We start from the raw sequence: 20,403 nt of genomic DNA, 5'->3' as shown, positions 1-20,403 counted from the left end.
CTGAAAACGTGGCGCCACGACAAACCGACACGTCAGCATATGCCTGAGTAAAGAGCGCGTGAGAGGAAGACTCATCAACGCCAGCTGGCATTACTGGGCAATCTGCTGGCCGACCTTATCCTCTTTGCTTTTTTATTTTTTTCCTTTTAAAAAAAAAAAACTAAATATATATATTTTTTTAACTACTATTTCCTTTTCCTCCATAAGAAGCTGATTGTAAAGAAGGAGAGAGAGAGAGAGAGAGAGAGATTGGAATGTGACTATTGGAACACAGAGAGAGAGAGAGAGAGAGAGGACCAGGAAAAACCAAAAGAAACCCTAGAATTCTTTGCGGCTCAAAAACGTTAAATTTGCTTTCTATTTTTTTTTTCTATGGTTTTCAGATCCAACTTTGCCTCAAGATTGAAATTTTTCTTGTTTCAATAAGCTTTGGTGAGTATTCTAAGTGTGTTTTTTTTTTTCTTTGTTTTTTGATGGTATAGTTTGCAAATTAATTAGGGCTATTTTGTCTGCTTCTGTTTTGGTTTTGAATTTTCCATCATTCAGATTGTTATTATCTAGGGAGTGTTGTGTTCGTAGATCTTTTGCTATTTTTCGGTGTCAGATAGTAGTTACGCGTGTTAAAGCTTTTGATTTTTAGGAGCTGGTTTGTTTTTTGAAAAATAGTTGTTTTTGTGAAATTAATTGTAATGATGTGTTTTTCATTGATACCCATTTCAGATCGTGGTCAGTTATAGTGAGTTCGGGACAAAAGCAATTGTGGGTTTGGTTTAGAAATTTGAGATCTTGTGAAGTTTTTTTTTTTTGTTTGGATTGGGGGGTCATACTTATACCATTAAAAGTGGTTAAAGATGATGTCCAGATCGTATACCAATCTATTAGATCTAGCTTCGGGGAACTTTCCGGTAATGGGCCGAGAAAAGAAGCGGCTTCCGCGTGTAATGACGGTTCCCGGAGTTATTTCCGAGCTTGATGATGATCAGGCCAACAGTGTGTCGTCAGATGTTCCGTCTTCGGTGATTCAAGACCGTGTCATAATTGTTGCTAATCAGCTTCCTGTGAAAGCTAAGCGAAGGCCGGATAATAAGGGGTGGAGTTTTAGTTGGGATGAGGACTCTTTGTTATTACAGCTGAAGGATGGTTTACCTGAAGAAATGGAGGTTTTGTATGTAGGGTCTTTGAGGGTTGAAATTGATTTGACAGAACAAGATGATGTGTCACAGCTTTTGTTGGATAGGTTTAAGTGTGTCCCGGCTTTTTTACCCAACGACATTTTGAATAAGTTTTATCATGGGTTTTGTAAACAGCATTTGTGGCCACTCTTTCATTACATGCTTCCCTTCTCGGCGAACCATGGCGGGCGGTTTGATCGGTCTTTGTGGGAGGCCTATGTGGCTGCTAATAAGATTTTCTCGCAAAGGGTGATTGAGATTTTAAACCCGGAAGATGATTATGTTTGGATTCATGATTACCATTTGATGGTGCTGCCTACTTTCTTGAGGAGAAGGTTTAACAGACTGAGAATGGGATTTTTTCTTCACAGTCCGTTTCCTTCGTCAGAGATATATAGGACATTGCCCGTGAGGGAAGAGATCCTTAAGGCACTTTTGAATTCTGATCTAATTGGTTTCCACACTTTTGATTATGCTCGGCATTTCCTGTCTTGTTGTAGTCGAATGTTGGGCCTGGAGTATCAATCAAAGAGGGGTTATATTGGATTGGAATATTATGGAAGGACGGTGGGGATAAAGATCATGCCGGTTGGGATTCACATGGGCCAGATTGAATCTGTTTTGAGACTAGCAGATAAGGAGTGGAGAGTGGGGGAGCTCAGACAACAGTTTGAAGGAAAAACTGTGTTACTGGGGGTTGATGATATGGATATATTTAAAGGCGTCAATTTGAAACTGTTGGCAATGGAACAGTTGTTGAAGCAGCATCCAAAGTGGCAAGGAAGGGCAGTTCTGGTACAAATTGCAAACCCTGCTAGGGGACGAGGGAGGGATCTTGAGGAAATTCAGGATGAAATAAGTGCAAGCTGCGAGAGAATTAACAAAACTTTTGGGCGACCAGGTTATGAACCAATCGTCTTCATTGATAGACCAATATCTCTTAGTGAACGGACAGCGTACTACACAATTGCTGAGTGTGTTGTGGTCACAGCTGTGAGGGATGGGATGAATCTCACACCTTATGAGTACATTGTGTCCAGGCAGGGCGATTCTGGGTCAGAGTCGAGTTCAGAATTGAGTGGTCCTAAGAAGAGCATGCTAGTAGTATCAGAGTTCATTGGGTGTTCGCCTTCATTGAGTGGTGCAATTCGGGTCAACCCATGGAATGTCGAAGCAACTGCTGAGGCAATGAATGAGGCAATTTCAATGAATGATTCCGAGAAGCAATTGCGCCATGAGAAGCATTATAGGTATGTTAGCACGCACGATGTGGCATATTGGTCAAGGAGCTTTTTCCAAGATATGGAAAGGACTTGCAAGGACCATTTCAGAAGACGCTGTTGGGGAATTGGTTTGAGCTTTGGTTTCAGGGTTGTGGCACTGGATCCTAATTTCAGAAAGTTGTCTATTGATGCCATCGAATCTGCATATATAAAGTCCAAACATAGGGCCATTCTTTTGGATTATGATGGCACAGTAATGCCCCAAACTTCCATCAACAAGTCCCCAAGTGATGAGGTTATATCAATTATCAACATGCTTTGCAGTGATGATAAAAACACAGTGTTTGTTGTTAGTGGAAGAGGAAAAGATTCTTTGGGAAAGTGGTTTTCTCCTTGCAAGAAACTTGGAATTGCTGCTGAACATGGTTACTTCATGAGGTATTCTATTTTTTTTTTAAATTTCTCCGTTATGTCAACACTTGTTTGCTGTTTTCTATGTGCCTAATTGTATGATTTGTTAGGTGGCATGCTGAAGAGCCGTGGAAGACCATTGGGCAGAGTAATGACTTTGGGTGGGTACAGATGGCTGAGCCTGTTATGAAATTATATACTGAATCCACTGATGGTTCTCACATTGAAACCAAGGAGAGTGCTTTGGTTTGGCACCATCGGGATGCGGACCCTGGTTTTGGATCTACTCAGGCTAAGGAGATGTTGGACCATCTAGAAAGTGTTCTAGCGAATGAACCAGTTGCTGTCAAAAGAGGTCAATCCATTGTTGAAGTGAAGCCGCAGGTAGATATCTTAACTTTAATATTGACTTTTTATTCCATCAAATGACTAAAATGTTAGAAATTTTTGTATACTAAGTTTTGCTAAGTTCCTGCCTTAGAGCCCACATCTGACCCTCTTTTATGACTGCTAGTAGAATACGCATTAAACCATGTTCATCCTGTTAGGCAAAAATTAAATTAAAAAACAAAAGAGGGAAGGACCCAAACAAAAAATGTTGTTCCACTCATATGGCAGATTCGGTCATGGACTATAGCCATCATTTCTCCATCTGATTCTCTTTTACACTTATTGTGTTATGCAAACGTAATGATGAAAAAAAAGCAAGAAACAATTAGATTCATTGCCAATTCAATAATGTGACACAAGTATTATTGAAGTGGGATCAACCTTAATGCAGATTTAAGTGTTCTAATTTGACTCAACTAAGGGTTTATGTAAAAGTAACACTTCATGCAGAAGATTGAAATTGTAGCTCCTTCTACGTGATCAATACATTGCATAGGCTAAGAGCCTTGTAGCTCCTGGCATTGATATCCCCCTCTCCCACTTCTTGGAACAGCGCAACATTTTTTTTTTTGGTAAAGAGGTTTTTTTGTGTTCTGTATTTTTATAAGTATTCCAGAGAGAGAGAGAACACAAAAGTAAAGCACCGGTGGCACAGTTATCTAGCTTCTTGTCAATATCCATATTCCCCTTGGGGTGAGTGAGTAAATTACCTAGCAAAAGAAAAAATCCCATAAGTGAGCAAATTGTTAGTCTTATCTATGCAAATATAAGTTTAATCATGTATTATTTTTTTGGTTACACATCAGTAAGAAAAATATGCTTCCCTGGATCATTTATACCATGCTATGAGAATGCAACAAATATCCGCCTGGATCTTTAATGTCAACCTCCCTTGATTCAGGGTTCTTAGAAGCAAACTATTTTTTAAAGAGAGGTGCTACGTCCACAACATTTTTACAACATTTTTACAACAAATCATAGGTGGTTAGTTGTTATTGGTTCAAATTTGATCCTAACACTAAGATTACTTTTTTGCCCCAACAATAACAACCAGTAACATCCTGCCACTTAGGATTTGTTGTAAAAATGTTGTAAAAATGTTGTGGACATATCATTTCTCTTTTTTAAAATAGAAAGAGACATAAATAAGTTTTTATCTCAAAACGTTCCTAATTAATACAATTAATTGCATTTCTAATTGTCCATTATTTATTAATATGGTGTTTTAGACCTATGTTTTTTAATAATAAGTTCACCAGAGACTACTTGTGCCACTTTTTGTGCCTTGATTATACTCCCTTCCAGTCAAATATTGGAACTTCTATTGCTTAGTAAACATGATATTGGAATCTAACATATACTTTGGCTTTTAGGGAGTGAGTAAAGGCCTGGTTGCGGAAAAGATCTTTGCAGCAATGGCAGAGGGTGGCAAGCAGGCTGATTTTGTACTGTGTATTGGTGATGACCGATCTGACGAGGACATGTTTGAAATCATTGGAGATGCAACGACAAGTGGTGTTTTATCCTCAAATTCATCCGTTTTTGCCTGCACTGTTGGACAGAAGCCAAGTAAAGCCAAGTACTATTTGGATGACACAATTGAGGTCATAAACATGCTTGAGGCTCTTGCTGATGCTTCAGACCCGTCACCCTCCCCAAGAATTGAAGAAGGATTTTCCCCTTGAAATCTTCCTCCACGGCTTTTCTAACTTCAATGTCTTCTCCTTTATGCCAATCGGGAAGAAATAACATGCCGGCCTGTGATTAAAGGTGATTATAATTTTCCTGTGTTTAAAGTAACTTGGTGGGAGAAACTTTATATGGCCTTCTTTCTGATCAGTTGGTGGCCATTTTGAAAACATCAACAGCCTGGATTTTTTCTGTGACATAAACAATGAAGGAGAAGTGTGCATAATGTGGGTTTTACTTTGGAAAGCAGATTTTTTTTTTTTATTAATAATTTTTTTTTTGCATAAACTCAGACGACTCAAGGGTCAACAGGACCTACCATATTTGTTCATGGAGAACTGACTTGGAATTGCAAGAAATGCATGAATAATCATTGCATCACATACACATAAATTCTCTTCCCAGCCTGTGTAATACAATTGTCAACTGATCAAAGTAGCCCATGTATCTCTCACTTGCATTAGCAGGGACAAGTAACTTTAATGTTGTGAAAGATGTTCAGGGGGGTAGCAAGACAGGTTTCTACTGAAGTAAACACTCGGTTAGATAGATGAACAGTACATTGTTGTCTTTTATTATTATTATTATTTTTTCTTACCTTTCTCTTTGAATTTTTGAGTGAATTTGTCTTGCCATTGTTACTTGGATAATTTCTTTTGCTTATTCTGTAAATTCTATAGCAAAAATTTTCATTTTAGTATTATATGCTTTCTTCTTTTGGTCATGTGTTTGACATGGACGACCTCAAAAATAGTTTACACGTGTTTTGGGGCCTGAAATGGTGAAATGTATACAGTATACATATCTTCCCCGGCTGGATTAAGATGATGCTTAAGAGAATCTCCTTGTAGCAGATTTTAGTACAATGTAGGCGTTAATAAAAGCCTAGCGGTAATAGTATCTTTTGTGGTGCTTTGTGTATGTAGATTGAATCCCACCTCCTTCTGCCCCCATTATAATGTAGGAGTTTACATTTCTGTAAATGTCAGCGGTTCATTGATTCTTTTCAAAGATAATAAAAATATGCATCATATTTCAGGTCAAGCAGCTTTATTTATATAATACATGGTGGTTATGAATCAATAGCTTGTCAAGTTAAATAGTTTTTAGCTGTCATAGCTTATCCCTGTTGCTTAATTCTTTGTACGATTACTAAGGTACCCCTAATAATCAACCACTGTTCCTTACTTTCATCAATACAATAATCATTTTTCTGAAATTTTGAGCTCACCCTTAAAATGATTTCAAAAAATAAAATGCTTTTATTAGGAAAAGATCTCCAGAGAGTTTTGCTTTCTTATTCACGGTTGCATTCTTGGTTGTTACATAAGGGAGGAATTAGGAGCATTCGACGTACTGGTACTGGTACTGGTACTGGTACTGGTACTATTCATTAACTCAACAACTACTTTAGCATCTAATTCTACTATGTTCAGAGCATTAATCCTTAGATTTAAACACATGATTTGTCCATCTCTAAGGGCCCAAAGTTTAGCTAAGAAGCTGATGGTGTGGGGATTCCTATATTCCTAGGGATGGTGTTAATCCAAGCACCCGAGTCGGAAGTATCTGGACTAGTTGGAATGAGACAAGATAAAAAGAGTTGTGAATGCCTGTTTTTCTTTGTTGATGAGATGTATGCCTGTTTTTGCAATGCTGGTACAGTTGTATGTATGTATGATAAAATCCGTTTTCTTGTCTCCGGAATTGGAATTCCTAACGTTTTTCTTTTCTCTTTTTTTGTTGGCATGCAAAGCATTTTTCTATAAAGTTGGTTTTTCAAAAAAACAAAAAACAAAACAAAATCATTGGCTTTTGGATCCTCCACCCCAAACTGAAACTCTGCACAAATGCAGGCATCTTCTTCTCCTAGCTAAAATTGTTTGCAAACCTCACCATAAACCCAGTTGGAGGAGGTGACTGTAGAAAGAGAAGCTGGTGATCTTGATCTTCGGGATTAGAGAGAGGTGTGAGATTTTTGGAAAATGATTAATAAAGTAGCATGAGGTAGCTCATCAATTTTTCACCATTAGATTTAATGAAAGTCTATTATTAAAAAAATGTGTAATTTTCATGAAGTGTACACACTTGAACTTATTTTATATTTCTATGATTTTAAAATGGCATATAAAAATACAACAAAAAAAAAAAAATTTCATTCCAATAAAAAACTGGTTACCAAAATGGAATTTAAAATAATTTTTGTCCTCTAGCAATAAAAATCTACCATAAAGACATTCAAAGTGAAGACTGTTAATTAAGAACAAAATAACCCTTCTTTCTTTTTACACAACACAAAATAGTAGAAGACAAAAGGACAAAAAGACAATATCATATCAGATAATGTTTCAGTAATGATAGTATTGATAGACCAATGCAGGGATTGTGTTGGGTTTATGAGAAACTGAGTGCTTTTAGGTCTAGCATTAGTTAGTTTGTGTGCAACAGTCATGGCAACAAATCTAGACTTGTTTTGGCAAATTATGCAGTTTTCCATCATTGCTATCAAATTTGGGTGGCAGATAGTCCCCACTTTTTTAGAAATCATGCTACTTCTAAGATATTTGTGTTGTTTGCTTTTGAATATAATGACTATTTTATTACAAAGAATAATAATTGTGTGCTATAAACAATAAATACTATTCAAATTAGTTATTGATAAGCTACCACTATTTAACTACCACCATTTAAAAGGATATGTTAATAAAAAAAAAAACCATTTAAAAGGATATACTAACAATTTTTTAATACTTAACCATTATAATACTTTTATCTTATTTGAGCAAGCTAGATAATGAAGCCTTGGTTTAATGCTGTGTAGTTATTATTATTATTATCATTTATAGATACAATAAGATTTGAATTTATGATGTCCACTCCATAATGATTGTTCTTTACTATTAAGTCAATACAAATTAGTTTATTATGTAAGCAAAACTTAAACCTAAGTCTCTTATTTGATTAAAAAAACCACCAATTGATCTAACTTGATCTCGTTATTAAGTAGTCATTTATCATTGTAGAATTAGTGGAAGCTAGGTTAGAGGTTTGTTTGGTGCAAACTATTTTGGAAGATGATTGAAATGAAGGATGGCAGGAATCCAAATAATAAGGAAAGCACTCATTAACTTAGTTTTAAGGCCTTATTTTTTTCCAGGTAATAATTAAACAAGTTTTCAACAAAAAGTGAATCCAAATACACAAAACCAATGAAGATAAGTTCTCCCAAACAAGCACTAACCATCAAGTACACTTTAGAAAACAGAATAAATTAAGCAGACATGAATATAAGAATCGTACAATGTGCATGAAAAAATGGGTCGCTTTCAAATGGAAGTTTTGCTGATAATCATCATTACAAGCTGTAAAATCAATTTGCAAAATCTTTCGAACAATGGCATTGATTATAAAACTTGTCCAAGGATGTATTGACAAGAGCACATGTGAACCAAATTCTTATCCTCTTCCTAAATCAACATCACTAAAAAAAGAGAGTTATCCTTGAAAGATGGTAATCAATTATGTAGTTGATTGATGGGGCAGCTTGAGCAAAAAAAATTTCCACGCCTCCAATGATGTTTGACACTGCCAAAATTTTATTAAAAAAACATGAAATAAAAGCCACAATAAATAGCTTCTAGAGGACAATGAAAACAACAAAAAGTAAAAGAAAAATGAATGGAGTTCCAAGTTTCCTGTGGTGCACGCGCAACATTGCTTACTGGCAGAAGAAGAGTGCAAAAACAGGGCAAACAGGGCTGCAAAGATAAAAGGACATATAATAATAAACCTTCAGTCAGATACTAAAACCAAAAACGCAAAGACTAAAACTGAAGGACAGGATATCTAAAGAGCAGATGAGGATTAGCATTATGTAAATAAGAAGTAAAAAACAGCATTGCAAGACTTGTAACATCTAATAATAGAGCTTCTTTGAGTTTCAGGACTAACATTTGCCTGGCCAAAACAAGCCAACATTGCTCGGATAATGCAGTAATGTTGTGCTTGTGAACAAGATCTGTAAATTAATAAGATAATCTACATATTCAATTGATGACATTAAATGTGCTCAATTAACCAAAGGATGGGGTAGAGATCTGTCCAAATGAAGCAGTCTCTCTACGGGTAGAATTCATCTGCCCAGCCAAGGGTGCAAAATTCAGGCCAGTACTAGGTGCATGAGGTGCTCCAGGAGCCAAAGCATGAGCATAGATGTAAGGGACCGAACCAAAGGCAGGCGAGCTCAATGTGTTATAAGGAGTTGGGAATTGGTTCTTGATGCAGGGCATGGTGACACTCCAAATATATATGACATGGTGTGGTAAGTGATGTTGTCAAAAAGTAGTTTCCTGATGAGATATAGTCCCAGAGTGAAGCAGTAGGTTGATGCATCAAACCAAATCCCACAAGCAGATTGGACAGGCAACTGCCACCCGAAAGTCAAACTAGTCACAAACATGGCTGAAAGAATCAATTCCATTTTCTGTTCAAAGCCACAACTAAAAGTTAATGTCAAAATTTTATAGCAATTTTTTTTTTTTTGGGGTGAGAATGTCATGTGTGATGCTATTGCTGGTATGGGCAACTTCAAGCACTTATATATACAACTTTATCCCCCCAACTATTAGTCCTCCCATCTTAACTTTTCTGGGAATTTCTTCAAGTAGACAGGCATAGCTGATATATAGACAAAGTTTCCAGGTTGTGCACAAAGTTATTTACCATGAGTGTTGCGGTATAAGCTGCTATTCTACTTACTCCATGTTGTCCAACAAAAACTCACAATCCAAACAGTGCCCCCAGATGCTGCAGTCATATTCTGGATCCCTACACTGTAGTTTGTCAGATAATCAGCAAAACAGAAGGCCAGAGTAGAACTACAATAGCTTCTAAAACTCAGATTTGCAATGCTTTAGAAAAAAAATAGAATAAAATAAAATCCTTCACATTACATGTTGCATAATTACAGAGTTACGAAAATACTCACTAAGTGAGGACATCTGGGTTCCAGAAATAGACATAAAAGACTAAAAGTTCCAAAAAGGTTGGTCCCAAATGACACAACAAGTAGATTGACACAAATCCGGAATGGAGCCAACGCCAAACGCTGGGGTAGCAGGAGCACCAAAAGAAAGATGAAGAGCTGCTGGCAGTCTGTAAAGCATCCCAACTGGACTCAAAGCAGAATATGCTGGGGCACTTGAAGCCCAAAATGAAAAGCTAGTTATTTAAAGCCTGAGAAGCTGTAAAGATCCTAAGGTTGATGCAGCGGACAGACCAAATGTAGCACTAGGGTTAACTAATGTTGAAGTCATTTTGGAACAAAAAATTGACGTCTTTGAATTGGCAACATCTGAAGCAGCTGTAGTGCCAAAAGTCTGGGTACTAGCATCACCAGGCTGGCTTATGAGTCAAAGAAGGCAGATGAACCCAAAGCACACTTTTCTCACATAAAAAAAGGTTGTAATCAGTGCACTAAACACACGCCTTTGATGGACTTGAGAGAGGTGATTGCTAAGCAATCCTGCAACCAGTCACTTTTGGTGGAAAGTACTGTTTCACATGTAGAAGGGATCCTACAAAGATAGTAAAAAATTTCAACATGAAAATTTTTTTTAATGAAAAATATATATTATGACTCAGAAGGGAGGGGAGGGGGGGAGGAAGAATAAAAATAAGTGAATCACTGAATCTGTATTTAATCACTGAAGCTCCACATACACAGAAAAAGAAAAGGAGAAGGAAAGAAGACAGCCATGTCATATAACAATGAACATGCATTTTCTACCAAATTTTTTATTAAAAAAAAATGTAAAAGTTATCAGTTTCTTGTGCCAAAATCACCCACCAATTCATTCAATGACTAATGTAGAAGAAAAAGACAATGCCTTTCTCAATTATCAGTTTAGACACAACAAAGTTTCGAGCCAAAAAAAGGGGGGAACAAAAAGGTCCCAGACCACAAGAGAGTCGTAAAGATTAGAGTGAACACAATTGATCGCACTGAATGTCCATTTTGTTGTCACTTCTTGCATAACCACTGCTAATGAATACATGATATCTAAACAGAACCCATTGAATTCAACCAATGCAAGCTTCCAAAATAAAAACTTGAGTATTGGGCTAAAATGTCGGAACCAGTTAGCAGTTGCTTATCAAGCTACCATTAAAGTTATTTTTCTTTTTTAAGGTTAAAAACAGTTGTGAACTTATTAGAGGCAATACACTACAACCACCACAAAAAAAAAAAAATATATCATAACGAGGACATTTTAAGCATGAATAACTCAATTAGCAGAAGATAAAATCATACTGAAAAGATTATCAGATAGATGTAGTGAATGAGGAGGTCATTAACAACCTTCAGTTACATGCATAAATGAATTGAATTTGTGAAGCAAAGATCACTGTCATAATGAAAAAATCAAAACTCACACAAATGCATGTGATACATACATACTCATACACATAGTGATACACATAACAAGGCACCCTTGAACAGTTAATGTATGCACATGCCCTATAGGCTCCAAAAGAAAAGAAATAATCGGTATTTTTTGATAAGTAGAAACAACCAGTATTAATTACATACATTTACAGTCCATGTGCTCTAAAAACACAATCAAACATGCATTCTTAAATCACATTCATTGATAATTTTTTATAAGTAACGAAAATTTTATCGGTCAAAAAAGGAAGTACCTGTGTACACCAGGGGTGTACTCAGGGAGCAGAACAAACAAAATAAGCAGACTATTCAAATTACAATGCTCAAGCATATCTAGAAAATTAGAACATGGAAGAGGATAAACAGCAACACTTCGGATTGATTGATAATTGAAGAGAGTAAAAATACATTTGATGATTAAAATAATAGCCCTAATTGCAAATGATTTTACTAAAAGGTTGTTCCAAGGTTTACAACCTTGTTTCATAGAATAAACAAAAGAATGTACTTAAATGCAGCAGTCTTTTTCATCTTACAAGAAGGAAGCCAGTGGATATGCATTTTGGAATAGAAAACTAAAGTAGAAATGAAAACCAATTATATTCATGTGCAAAACATCTTTGCCCATCTAAACTAATGGATCATTTCAGCACCAACAATAAAAAAAAGGACATCTTTTGATAGGTAAGAAATATTTTTTTTTTAAAATTCTACTTTATGTATAAAGAAAACGAGGAAGCATATAGAATCACATCAAAAGGAATTATATACAAAAAGACAACAACTCTATGAACCATGCAATGGAATTACTATTTGTAAAGCCTCATGCTTGAGCCCACTTATATATGGAATTAGTGAAGCTTGCAGCTAATAACTGGCTCCCCGTAAAATAGGGATCATAGAACAGGGCATAATTATAAGTAATGCAAATAAGAAAAGGGAAAAAAAAAATCTCAGACTTGAACTCTAACCAGAAGAAGATGAAGAAGAGCCTCCAAACGCAGGAGCTGAAGAAGCACCCAAGGCACATGTTGAGCTTCCAGGACCAAAAGAGTGGGTTCCTTTCAGTGAAAAATAAAATTTAAGATTCCTGAGTTGCCCCAACAATTCCAGTTGAGGTTCCAATCAGTTATTTACACTCATGAGACTCCAGCAAGAGTATTTACTGCCTTTGCTTTCCCATTTACAAGAATATCATAAGTGATCTCATCAGGTACAAGACCTCTGTCAAGCATCTCATCATGTAGTCTAAAAGCTTCTTGCAGATTCCCATCCTTGAAGTGTCCAGCAATCAAGGTATTATAAATAAGAACACTAGGAGTCATGCTCTTTCCATCCATGTCTTCCAAAATCTTGCGTGCATTTTCTAGCTGTCCTTTGTTACATAAGCCATTTATTAGAACAGTATATGTAATGATGTCTGGCACGATACCCTTGGAAAGCATCTCCGAGTAAAGATCTGATGCAAGTGGTAATTTCCCATCTTTTAACAATCCATCGATCAATGTAGTGTACGTTTGCAAATCACACGGAATTCCCTCATTTATCATTTTCTTGTGCAAGTCAAGGGCTGCTTCCATGTTATCTAGATTCCTAAAGCCACTAATCATGCTATTGTACACAACTATATTTGGAGACAAACCGACTTCACGAAGTTCAGAAAAAAGTTCACGTGCACTTTCCATGTCTCGCCTTTTGCAAAACCCATCAATTAGAGTGCAATATGCCATGACATCCAATTCAAGACCCTTGCTTTTCATCTCATTCAGCATTTTCAGAGCAAGATCAATATTATTGCTTTTGCAAAACCCATTAATCAAGCTGGTGTAAGTGACCACATTGGGGGAAATTCCACTTTCACACATCTCTCTATAAACAGACAATGCAGAATTGATGGCACCCTCCTTGACGAATCCATCTATAATGCTATTGTAAGTCAAACAGATGGGAATGAAACCCCTCTCAACAAAGCTCTTCAGCATCTCCTTTGCCTCAGATGTGCGGCCAACTTTGCACAAACCATTGATAACAGTGTTAAATGTGAAGTCTGTGGGAACAATATTTACACCCACCATTTGGTCAAACACATCAAAGCCACGTTCAGTGTCACCTTTCTTAAAATATCCATCCATTAAAACAGAATACGTTATCACATTAGGTTTTAAGCCCTTTTCTATCATCTCCAAAAATAAACTATTTGCAACATCCATATCCCCCTTTCTGCAGTGGCCAAGTATCAGGTTGTTGTAAGACACTACATTAGGTTCCACACCCTTGCTAATCATTTTTTTCCATATACCTTGAGCCTCATTTACCTTACCTTTTTCAGAGAGCCATGACAAAAGATTATTATATGTAAAAACATTCACAATTCCACATTCGACTGCCTCATCAAACAGCTTGAATGCATTTTCCAGTGACCGAGATTTCAAGAACCCAAGTATTAAGGAATTCACATTGAAGACACTAGGCTGGATACCCTTTTCTTTCATTTGGGTGTAAAGTTCATAGGCCTTTTCCATGTTCCCATTCTTACTGCACCATTCAATCAAAACTGAGTAAGTAACCTTGTTTGGTGAAAGTCCATCCTCACCAATCTTATTGAACAAATCCAAAGCACTATCCAAATTCCCTTGCACGCAATACCCCTTCATCAAATTCGTCGCCACAACCAAATTCATTGACTTCCCACAACTAACCATCTCATCCTTAAGCCTCAATGCCTCTACCATATTCCCATGCTTCACACAAGTTCCTATAACACAAGTATAAGTACCCTCTGAAGGAACCCATCCCATTTCTCTCATCTCCTTCAATAACACAAAAGCCAAACTCAAATTGGGTTTCCTACAAACAGCCTGAATAACAATACTATACACTTCTGCATCAAGTTCTATCCCTTTAGCCTTGGCCTCTCTAAAATACTCCTCTGCCTTCTCAGGCTTCTCGTCCTTCAAACACGCACGCATCATCACATGTACAGTATAGCAATCGCCACTAATTCCTCTACATACCATCTTATTGTGCAATTCATGTATTTCACCAAACATGTTTCTCCTAACCAATGCAGCCAAAAGAATATTGATAAATGGTACCCAAGGAACTATATCACTCTCAATCATTCTATTATAACAAAGCACAGCATCTTCAATTTTATTAGCTCTAACATAACTACTCAACAGATAATTAAAAACCCGCGAATCCAACACGAAACCAAACCTGTTGGCGCATTCGACTAAGTGATCGACAAAAACAGCCGGAGCCGGAGCTGAATCCCCAAAAACACACTCAGCAAGCAAGCTTTTAGCAAGTTTTTGAGTCTCCGGGAAGCCCACCAAAATGTGAAGCAAAACACAGAAAGCATCCACGGTTTTAACAAAGCCTCGCTTTCTCTCAACCTGTTTGAAGTGATTCAAAGCCGACCTTGGGTCGTTCTTGTGGGTGAGGAGGGTGTTTATGACATGGGTTTGAGTCAAGACTGAGTTTTGAGAAATGGGTTCGGTGAAATCTGCGTTTTTGGGTTCGGATTCAAATTCTGAAGTCATTTTCTCGGGGTTGGGATTCTCGGGAAATTGAGGTTTATTGAGAAATTGTGGGTGTGAGCAGAGAGATTTAGGGACTAATAAAGAGCGGAGAAGAAACGGAGGGACTGGAGAAGAAGTCACTGAAGATCTCATCATCATCATTATCATTATTCTGTGTGTGCTCTGTTTTTTTAGATTTAAGAGTTCTCTGAGCAATGCTATGGGAATGAATGCAATGGCCAACGGCGATGATGCCTTTGAATTTCAGAGGAAACAACAGATATTGGAGAAGCGGCTGGATTTGGAGCTTGGGTCATAGTTGCGCAGGCCCAACCCAAGCTTGATTCTCCATCATCTAAGTAAATGCAATGGCATGTAGGCTTGCTAGCTAGAAGTGGTAGAAGCTATCACCTGAGTCCAACTGATACCTTCCCGTGCATTTAGAGGATTTGATGTTGGAGCCCAATCAAGCCCACCAAAGAATTAAAGGCCAGCCCATGTTAGAAAGCACTTATGATTCGATTTTTTTTTTATTATAAAAGATTCTTTCTGAAAATTGATATATTAAAAGACCACAAACAAAGACAGAAAATTAAATATATTATCTAGATTCTGGACACAAAAAAGTAATAATAATAGTAATCATTACTTATTACTCATTAGTAATAAATTTGTATGGACCAAGTTCAACCAGGGAAAGGAAAAAAAAGATATAGGCCATGCCATGCAAATGAAATCATTTCACCTCAACTCAAAGAGCCTCAAAGAGCCACTTTAGCAGGATAGCATAGGATAGGTAAACTGCTTAGTGCTTATAATTAAAGAAATTTTGGTAGATATGTGGACTCCGCTATCAATTTATTCTAATCAGAGTATTTGTTCTTTCCATTTAGGTGCCAATGAAGAGTTCAGCCCGTGTGTGACCCATGATTATAAAGTTGGGTTGGCTTGGAAGGAAATATTTGCAGCCAGTGCTGCAAAATAGTTGGTTTATAGGCTACGTAAGTAAGAGCAACGAATTAATGATTAATAAATACTCCATTATAAACTATAGCACATATAGTTTATAGAAGATTATACACTTATTAATGATTTATTAGTTTACACGCACAAATTCATTATGTTTGTGTGAGCTTCTTTTGGATATATATATATATATATATATATATATATATATATATATATATATATATATATATATATATAATTTTTTATTTTATTTAAAAAAAATTGTATAAAAACATTATTTAATAGAGCTTTAAAATGTACCTTATCCACTACACTTATAGTACTCTTTAACAAATTCCTTTAAAAATAACCATGTTACTTTTTGATGACACCAGTGAAAAAAAGAAAAAGAAAGTGATTACTTGTTATTGTTAGTGCAATTTTTTTTTTTAAATAGTTGACAATGAATAAGTGATCACATGGTTGACCTAACAACAATACACATGACTGAATACCTACAAGACACGAGAAAGACATTCTTGGAAACACTGATATGGTGTTAGCCTTGCGATCTTTGATGCTTAAGTTAGCGACCTTATAATTAAAACAAAATTCTCTCTTAATTGTCGTTATTATATTTTTCATGGCAAAAATGGGAGTTGATAGTCATGGATGGGATTGGGGGGAATCACTATGGTCTTGGAAAAAAATAATCATGGTTTCTAGTTATTCTCTATGAATTTTGCTCCTATGTCCCAAATGTCACACTTTCTTTTTAAGACACAAATCATCGATCATAGTCGTACACATCCAACGAGTCTAGTGTTCAAAAATGAGGAGATCATTCATTCATAATAAACTTGTCCAAACCAAACCTTCTCAGTGAACATCTAGTTAGATGATGATCTCTTCCTCACCAGTAGTCATTAATTAAACTTTGATAAATTTTCTGCAGGAAAAAAAAAAAAAAAATGTTGCTTGCACACAGTCGACAGACGACATGGACGGATCTTTTTTTCCAAGCTTTAACATCCAAGACAGTTGACACAATATGACCAAACCTCTGTTGAAGTCTAAAGGTATATCAATTATATTTCAATTTAACTTTTTTTAATAAATTAAAAATATAATTAATGGAACCCAACTTAAATGAAAAATTCTGACAAGTATTATTTCATGAGGAATGGCACCCATATGGCTTTTATTTTATAAGAAAGGGAAAAGTGGAAAGGGAGGAAAAAAACATTATGTGCAAAAAAACAAAGAGGGTATGTCCTTGACCTAATTATAACAATAATAAATTGCTCATTATTATTATTTTATAATTCGATAATTACTGGAGAAGGGGGAATTCTACCTTAGTTCTCATCATAAAAGAGAATAGGTAATATTATTAAATTACAAGACTCTTAGCACAATGTCATTAATAGATGTCCCAATTTGAGGATAGAGGTTTAACTCACAAAATCAAAAGAATTGGTAACTAGACTCCAAATGTGCTAGTGATAAATGCTCTTCTTACTAATTTTTATAGCATATAACAAGTCTTTTGCCAAAACTCTCCTTCAGCTAGCTATTTTATAATAACAAATTTAATAATAAGCCAGATAAGATAGTCATTTAGCATCAGCAAAAATAGAATAATAAAATAAAAAGTTAAAAATAAGAATGAAAATTATTTAAATAAAATAAAAATAATAAAAAACTTGTTTAGATAATGTTTTTGAAAAAGTAGATAATTAAAACAAAAACAAAAAAAAAAAAAATTGGCGCAAGAAAGTGGCCTCTTAAATTCGTAATTAATGTTAATAACCTTGTAATTCAATTATTAAAATTGAGATTCAGTGTAATATGCAATTGGCCTCTCACAAAATTTTTTTACTATTTTTTTTTTACTTTTCTCTTTTTTTTTTTGGTTCAATAGTTGAGATTTAAATCTCAGTCATTCATAGCAATTGCATCAGATCTCAATCTCAATTATTATTATTTTTTTGAAATAATTACAACTTTCAATAACCTCATAATCCCACAATTCAAGCCATTTTGCCTCCAAATAAGTAAAATACCTCCCACTCCAAACTTTATTTTTCTTTTTTTTTTAAAATTAAAAAAAATCTGGTAATTAATTTGTTCACAATATCCATCCACCTCATGGAGAGAGAGAGAGAGAGAATTAGGGGGTGGAAAACTGGGCCAACCGGGCCAGCTAAAAATAACAGCCGGGCCACTTCCCAATAAATAAATAAAAGAAGTCACATTGGAAGTGCCGAAACAAGCCTATGTGGTTTTTGGTTATATGCCGGCCTTTTTGACAGAGCCAAGTCCCAACCCATTTATTTCTCAATCTCGCAGGGTGTGACCACAGCTTTTCTTGTCTATTTGATAGATACCCTTGTCTTTTTTTCTTTTTTCTTTTTTGAGAATCCTGATACCCTTGTCTTTTTTTTTTTTTTTTTTGATAGGTGATACCCTTGTCTTTAAAACGACAGGTAGTGTCTAAATTAGATATCTCTGCCTTTACATAGATCAATTTTGTATTTGTTCCACACTAAATAATCACTCAACCTTGTCTCATTCATCTACACCTAGCTCCCTTATATTTATTCTCCCATGTGCACTACATGTGAGTGATTAAAACTGCTTGTCATGTTTAGTCTCAAAAGATCGTTTACTTCTTATTATGTAGCGCCTATAATTCCTTGATGTTAGTTAGATTAGACACCATCACTACTGGTTTAGTTTCACTACACGCGTATCAGGACTCCCTCGGACTGAGACTCTGCCTCATTCCTAAACTCTTTCTAAATGCCACTGCACACCGCCGAAAGCTGGGAAAATGATGTTTTTTTTATTAATTTTTCTTTGAAAAAGCATACAAAAAGTATAACATTTGCGGGGAATTTAACAAATATATTTCACATCAGTTGATGTGACTTTCATGTGTCGTAAAGTGATAGTAAAGTAATAATAGTAGTGATATCAGATGATAACAATATTATCAATTATATTTGGCCAATTTAACAAAGTGTGAAAAAAATTGTGAAAAGTTTGTGTATATACCATTGCTCTTTTTCTTTTCCCTCAAATACAATACAACTTTAAAACAATAACAACATGGACACCATATATATATAAAATGACTAAGAAATTTGTAGTAAACGAAGCAGTAAAAATGATTAAATTAATAGTTTTATTTTTCTTTAAGTACTTTATTAACAAGTATTCTAAGTATATGCTTTGGATGAACTTATTTTTATTTGTTCGTTTTGTTTAATTAGTATGGAAAAGTTGATGATGAACGAAGAATCAATGAGCCAATCGTCCAAACAAAGGGCACCATAAAGCCTGCAAAAAGAATCACATTATTGGAGAGCAATGGAATAGAGCAATCCGAAACTCCTCTAATGCTTAAGTCATAAACTCTTAAGAAACCTAAATGAACTAACAATGGAAGAGTCAAGGTTTTTCACTCATACCTTTGATAACCATTGTTATATATATAATAACAATGGTTATCAAAGGTTTCAATGAGTACTTTAATCGGAGTTTATATTTCCAAATGGTTAGACGAGTGGATGGAGGTTTAGGCAACTTATGTTCAAGGTTGCCCACAATACTTATCGGACAACATAACATCTTCGTTGTACAGGTGGTATGGCTCAATTGGAAGGGCCTTCGATGCTGGGCGATGAAACTTTTGACAATTGAACACTTAAATTGGATGAGTGGTGAGTATGGGCTAGAGGATTCATCATGAAACCGGTGATGTGAACATCGGATTAAGGGGGTCTGTGTTAAATGACAACTATGTGGCTTTGATGGAGTCTTAGTCGTAATTGTGTGAAGGGATCATTCCTATCAAAAGTAAAGTTGTACTTCAAAAAAATAATGCTTTTAAAAGGTTGTTTAAGATGAAATTAAACTCTCAATCAAATAATTTGTTAAGATGTAGGAGTACTTGACATTTGATTATTTAATATTTTATCTCTTTAAATGCAAAAAACAAATATATATATATATATAAATAGTAAAAACACATGCATCGACCTTGGATTTATATATGAATAGAAGGTCCGCAACCACTAAATCATTGATAGTTTTTTAAAACAGATGTAAATCATAGCTGATAATTGAACGTTTAATATTCCTTAATCTATAATTCCTAGTATTAAAACAAGACCATTATTTTAGTCATTATGTTAAAACATTGGCTTGTCCCAACTCCCAAGGGGGTAAGAAGTAAATGGTAGAGAAATTTCTTGCAATTTGCTTGGTGGGCGAACAGAGTACAGACACTAAAGGGTAATTGGCTCAGACAAGTGCCCGTGAACACTGACTCATGGTTCCACTTGAAGTCCAAGCATCACTGAACCAAATATGACATTATCTGGCCATAGTAAGTTCAATTAATGACCACGGATTACTACTACGCACGGCTAGAATTGAAACTGGCCTTCTCAGTTTGCTAATAGAGACAAGTCGAAATGTTAAATCTGCAACATAATGAGTCCAATTATACAAATACTAAGAAAGCTAGATGCAGAGCAGTTGGCACTTAGCAGTTCTTGCAATTATTATGTATAACTATAATGCATTTA

The 20,403-nt window shown here is 35.6% G+C and overlaps 2 protein-coding genes across 11 annotated transcripts; one reads left to right on the top strand and one right to left on the bottom strand.

The window, feature by feature from the left end:
- Window positions 1-235: 235 nt before the first annotated feature.
- Window positions 236-5,588, top strand: LOC142634342 (putative alpha,alpha-trehalose-phosphate synthase [UDP-forming] 7). 2 transcript variants are annotated; one of them, XR_012844122.1, is made up of 5 exons: window positions 236-432; window positions 721-2,833; window positions 2,917-3,190; window positions 4,570-4,966; window positions 5,179-5,588. XR_012844122.1 is itself a non-coding variant. In XM_075808637.1 (4 exons), the coding sequence occupies exons 2-4, from the start codon at window positions 852-854 to the stop codon at window positions 4,879-4,881; spliced, it is 2,568 nt and encodes an 855-aa protein (XP_075664752.1). In that variant the 5' UTR covers window positions 236-432; window positions 721-851; the 3' UTR covers window positions 4,882-5,588. The 2 variants fall into 2 exon arrangements, 1 of the variants encoding a protein (XP_075664752.1); XM_075808637.1 differs by having other exon boundaries at window positions 4,570-5,588.
- A 2,605-nt stretch (window positions 5,589-8,193) lies between these two features.
- On the bottom strand, window positions 8,194-15,125 carry LOC142636425 (uncharacterized). Of its 9 annotated transcripts, none has more exons than XM_075810660.1 (5): window positions 12,305-15,125; window positions 9,873-10,461; window positions 9,608-9,717; window positions 8,837-9,368; window positions 8,194-8,643 (listed from the first exon to the last, which is right to left on the bottom strand). In XM_075810660.1, the coding sequence occupies exon 1, from the start codon at window positions 15,023-15,025 to the stop codon at window positions 12,473-12,475; it is 2,553 nt and encodes an 850-aa protein (XP_075666775.1). In that variant the 5' UTR covers window positions 15,026-15,125; the 3' UTR covers window positions 8,194-8,643; window positions 8,837-9,368; window positions 9,608-9,717; window positions 9,873-10,461; window positions 12,305-12,472. The 9 variants fall into 9 exon arrangements, with proteins under 9 accessions (XP_075666775.1, XP_075666776.1, XP_075666778.1 ...); XM_075810661.1 differs by having other exon boundaries at window positions 8,837-9,311; XM_075810663.1 differs by lacking the exon at window positions 8,837-9,368 and having other exon boundaries at window positions 8,194-8,470; window positions 8,608-8,643.
- Window positions 15,126-20,403: the final 5,278 nt, after the last annotated feature.

Source organism: Castanea sativa, chromosome 5 (genome assembly GCF_040712315.1).
Source record: "Castanea sativa cultivar Marrone di Chiusa Pesio chromosome 5, ASM4071231v1".
Taxonomy (NCBI): Eukaryota; Viridiplantae; Streptophyta; class Magnoliopsida; order Fagales; family Fagaceae; genus Castanea; species Castanea sativa.
Note: the sequence above shows the minus strand (reverse complement) of the source record. Positions and strands in the feature narration are given on the sequence as shown.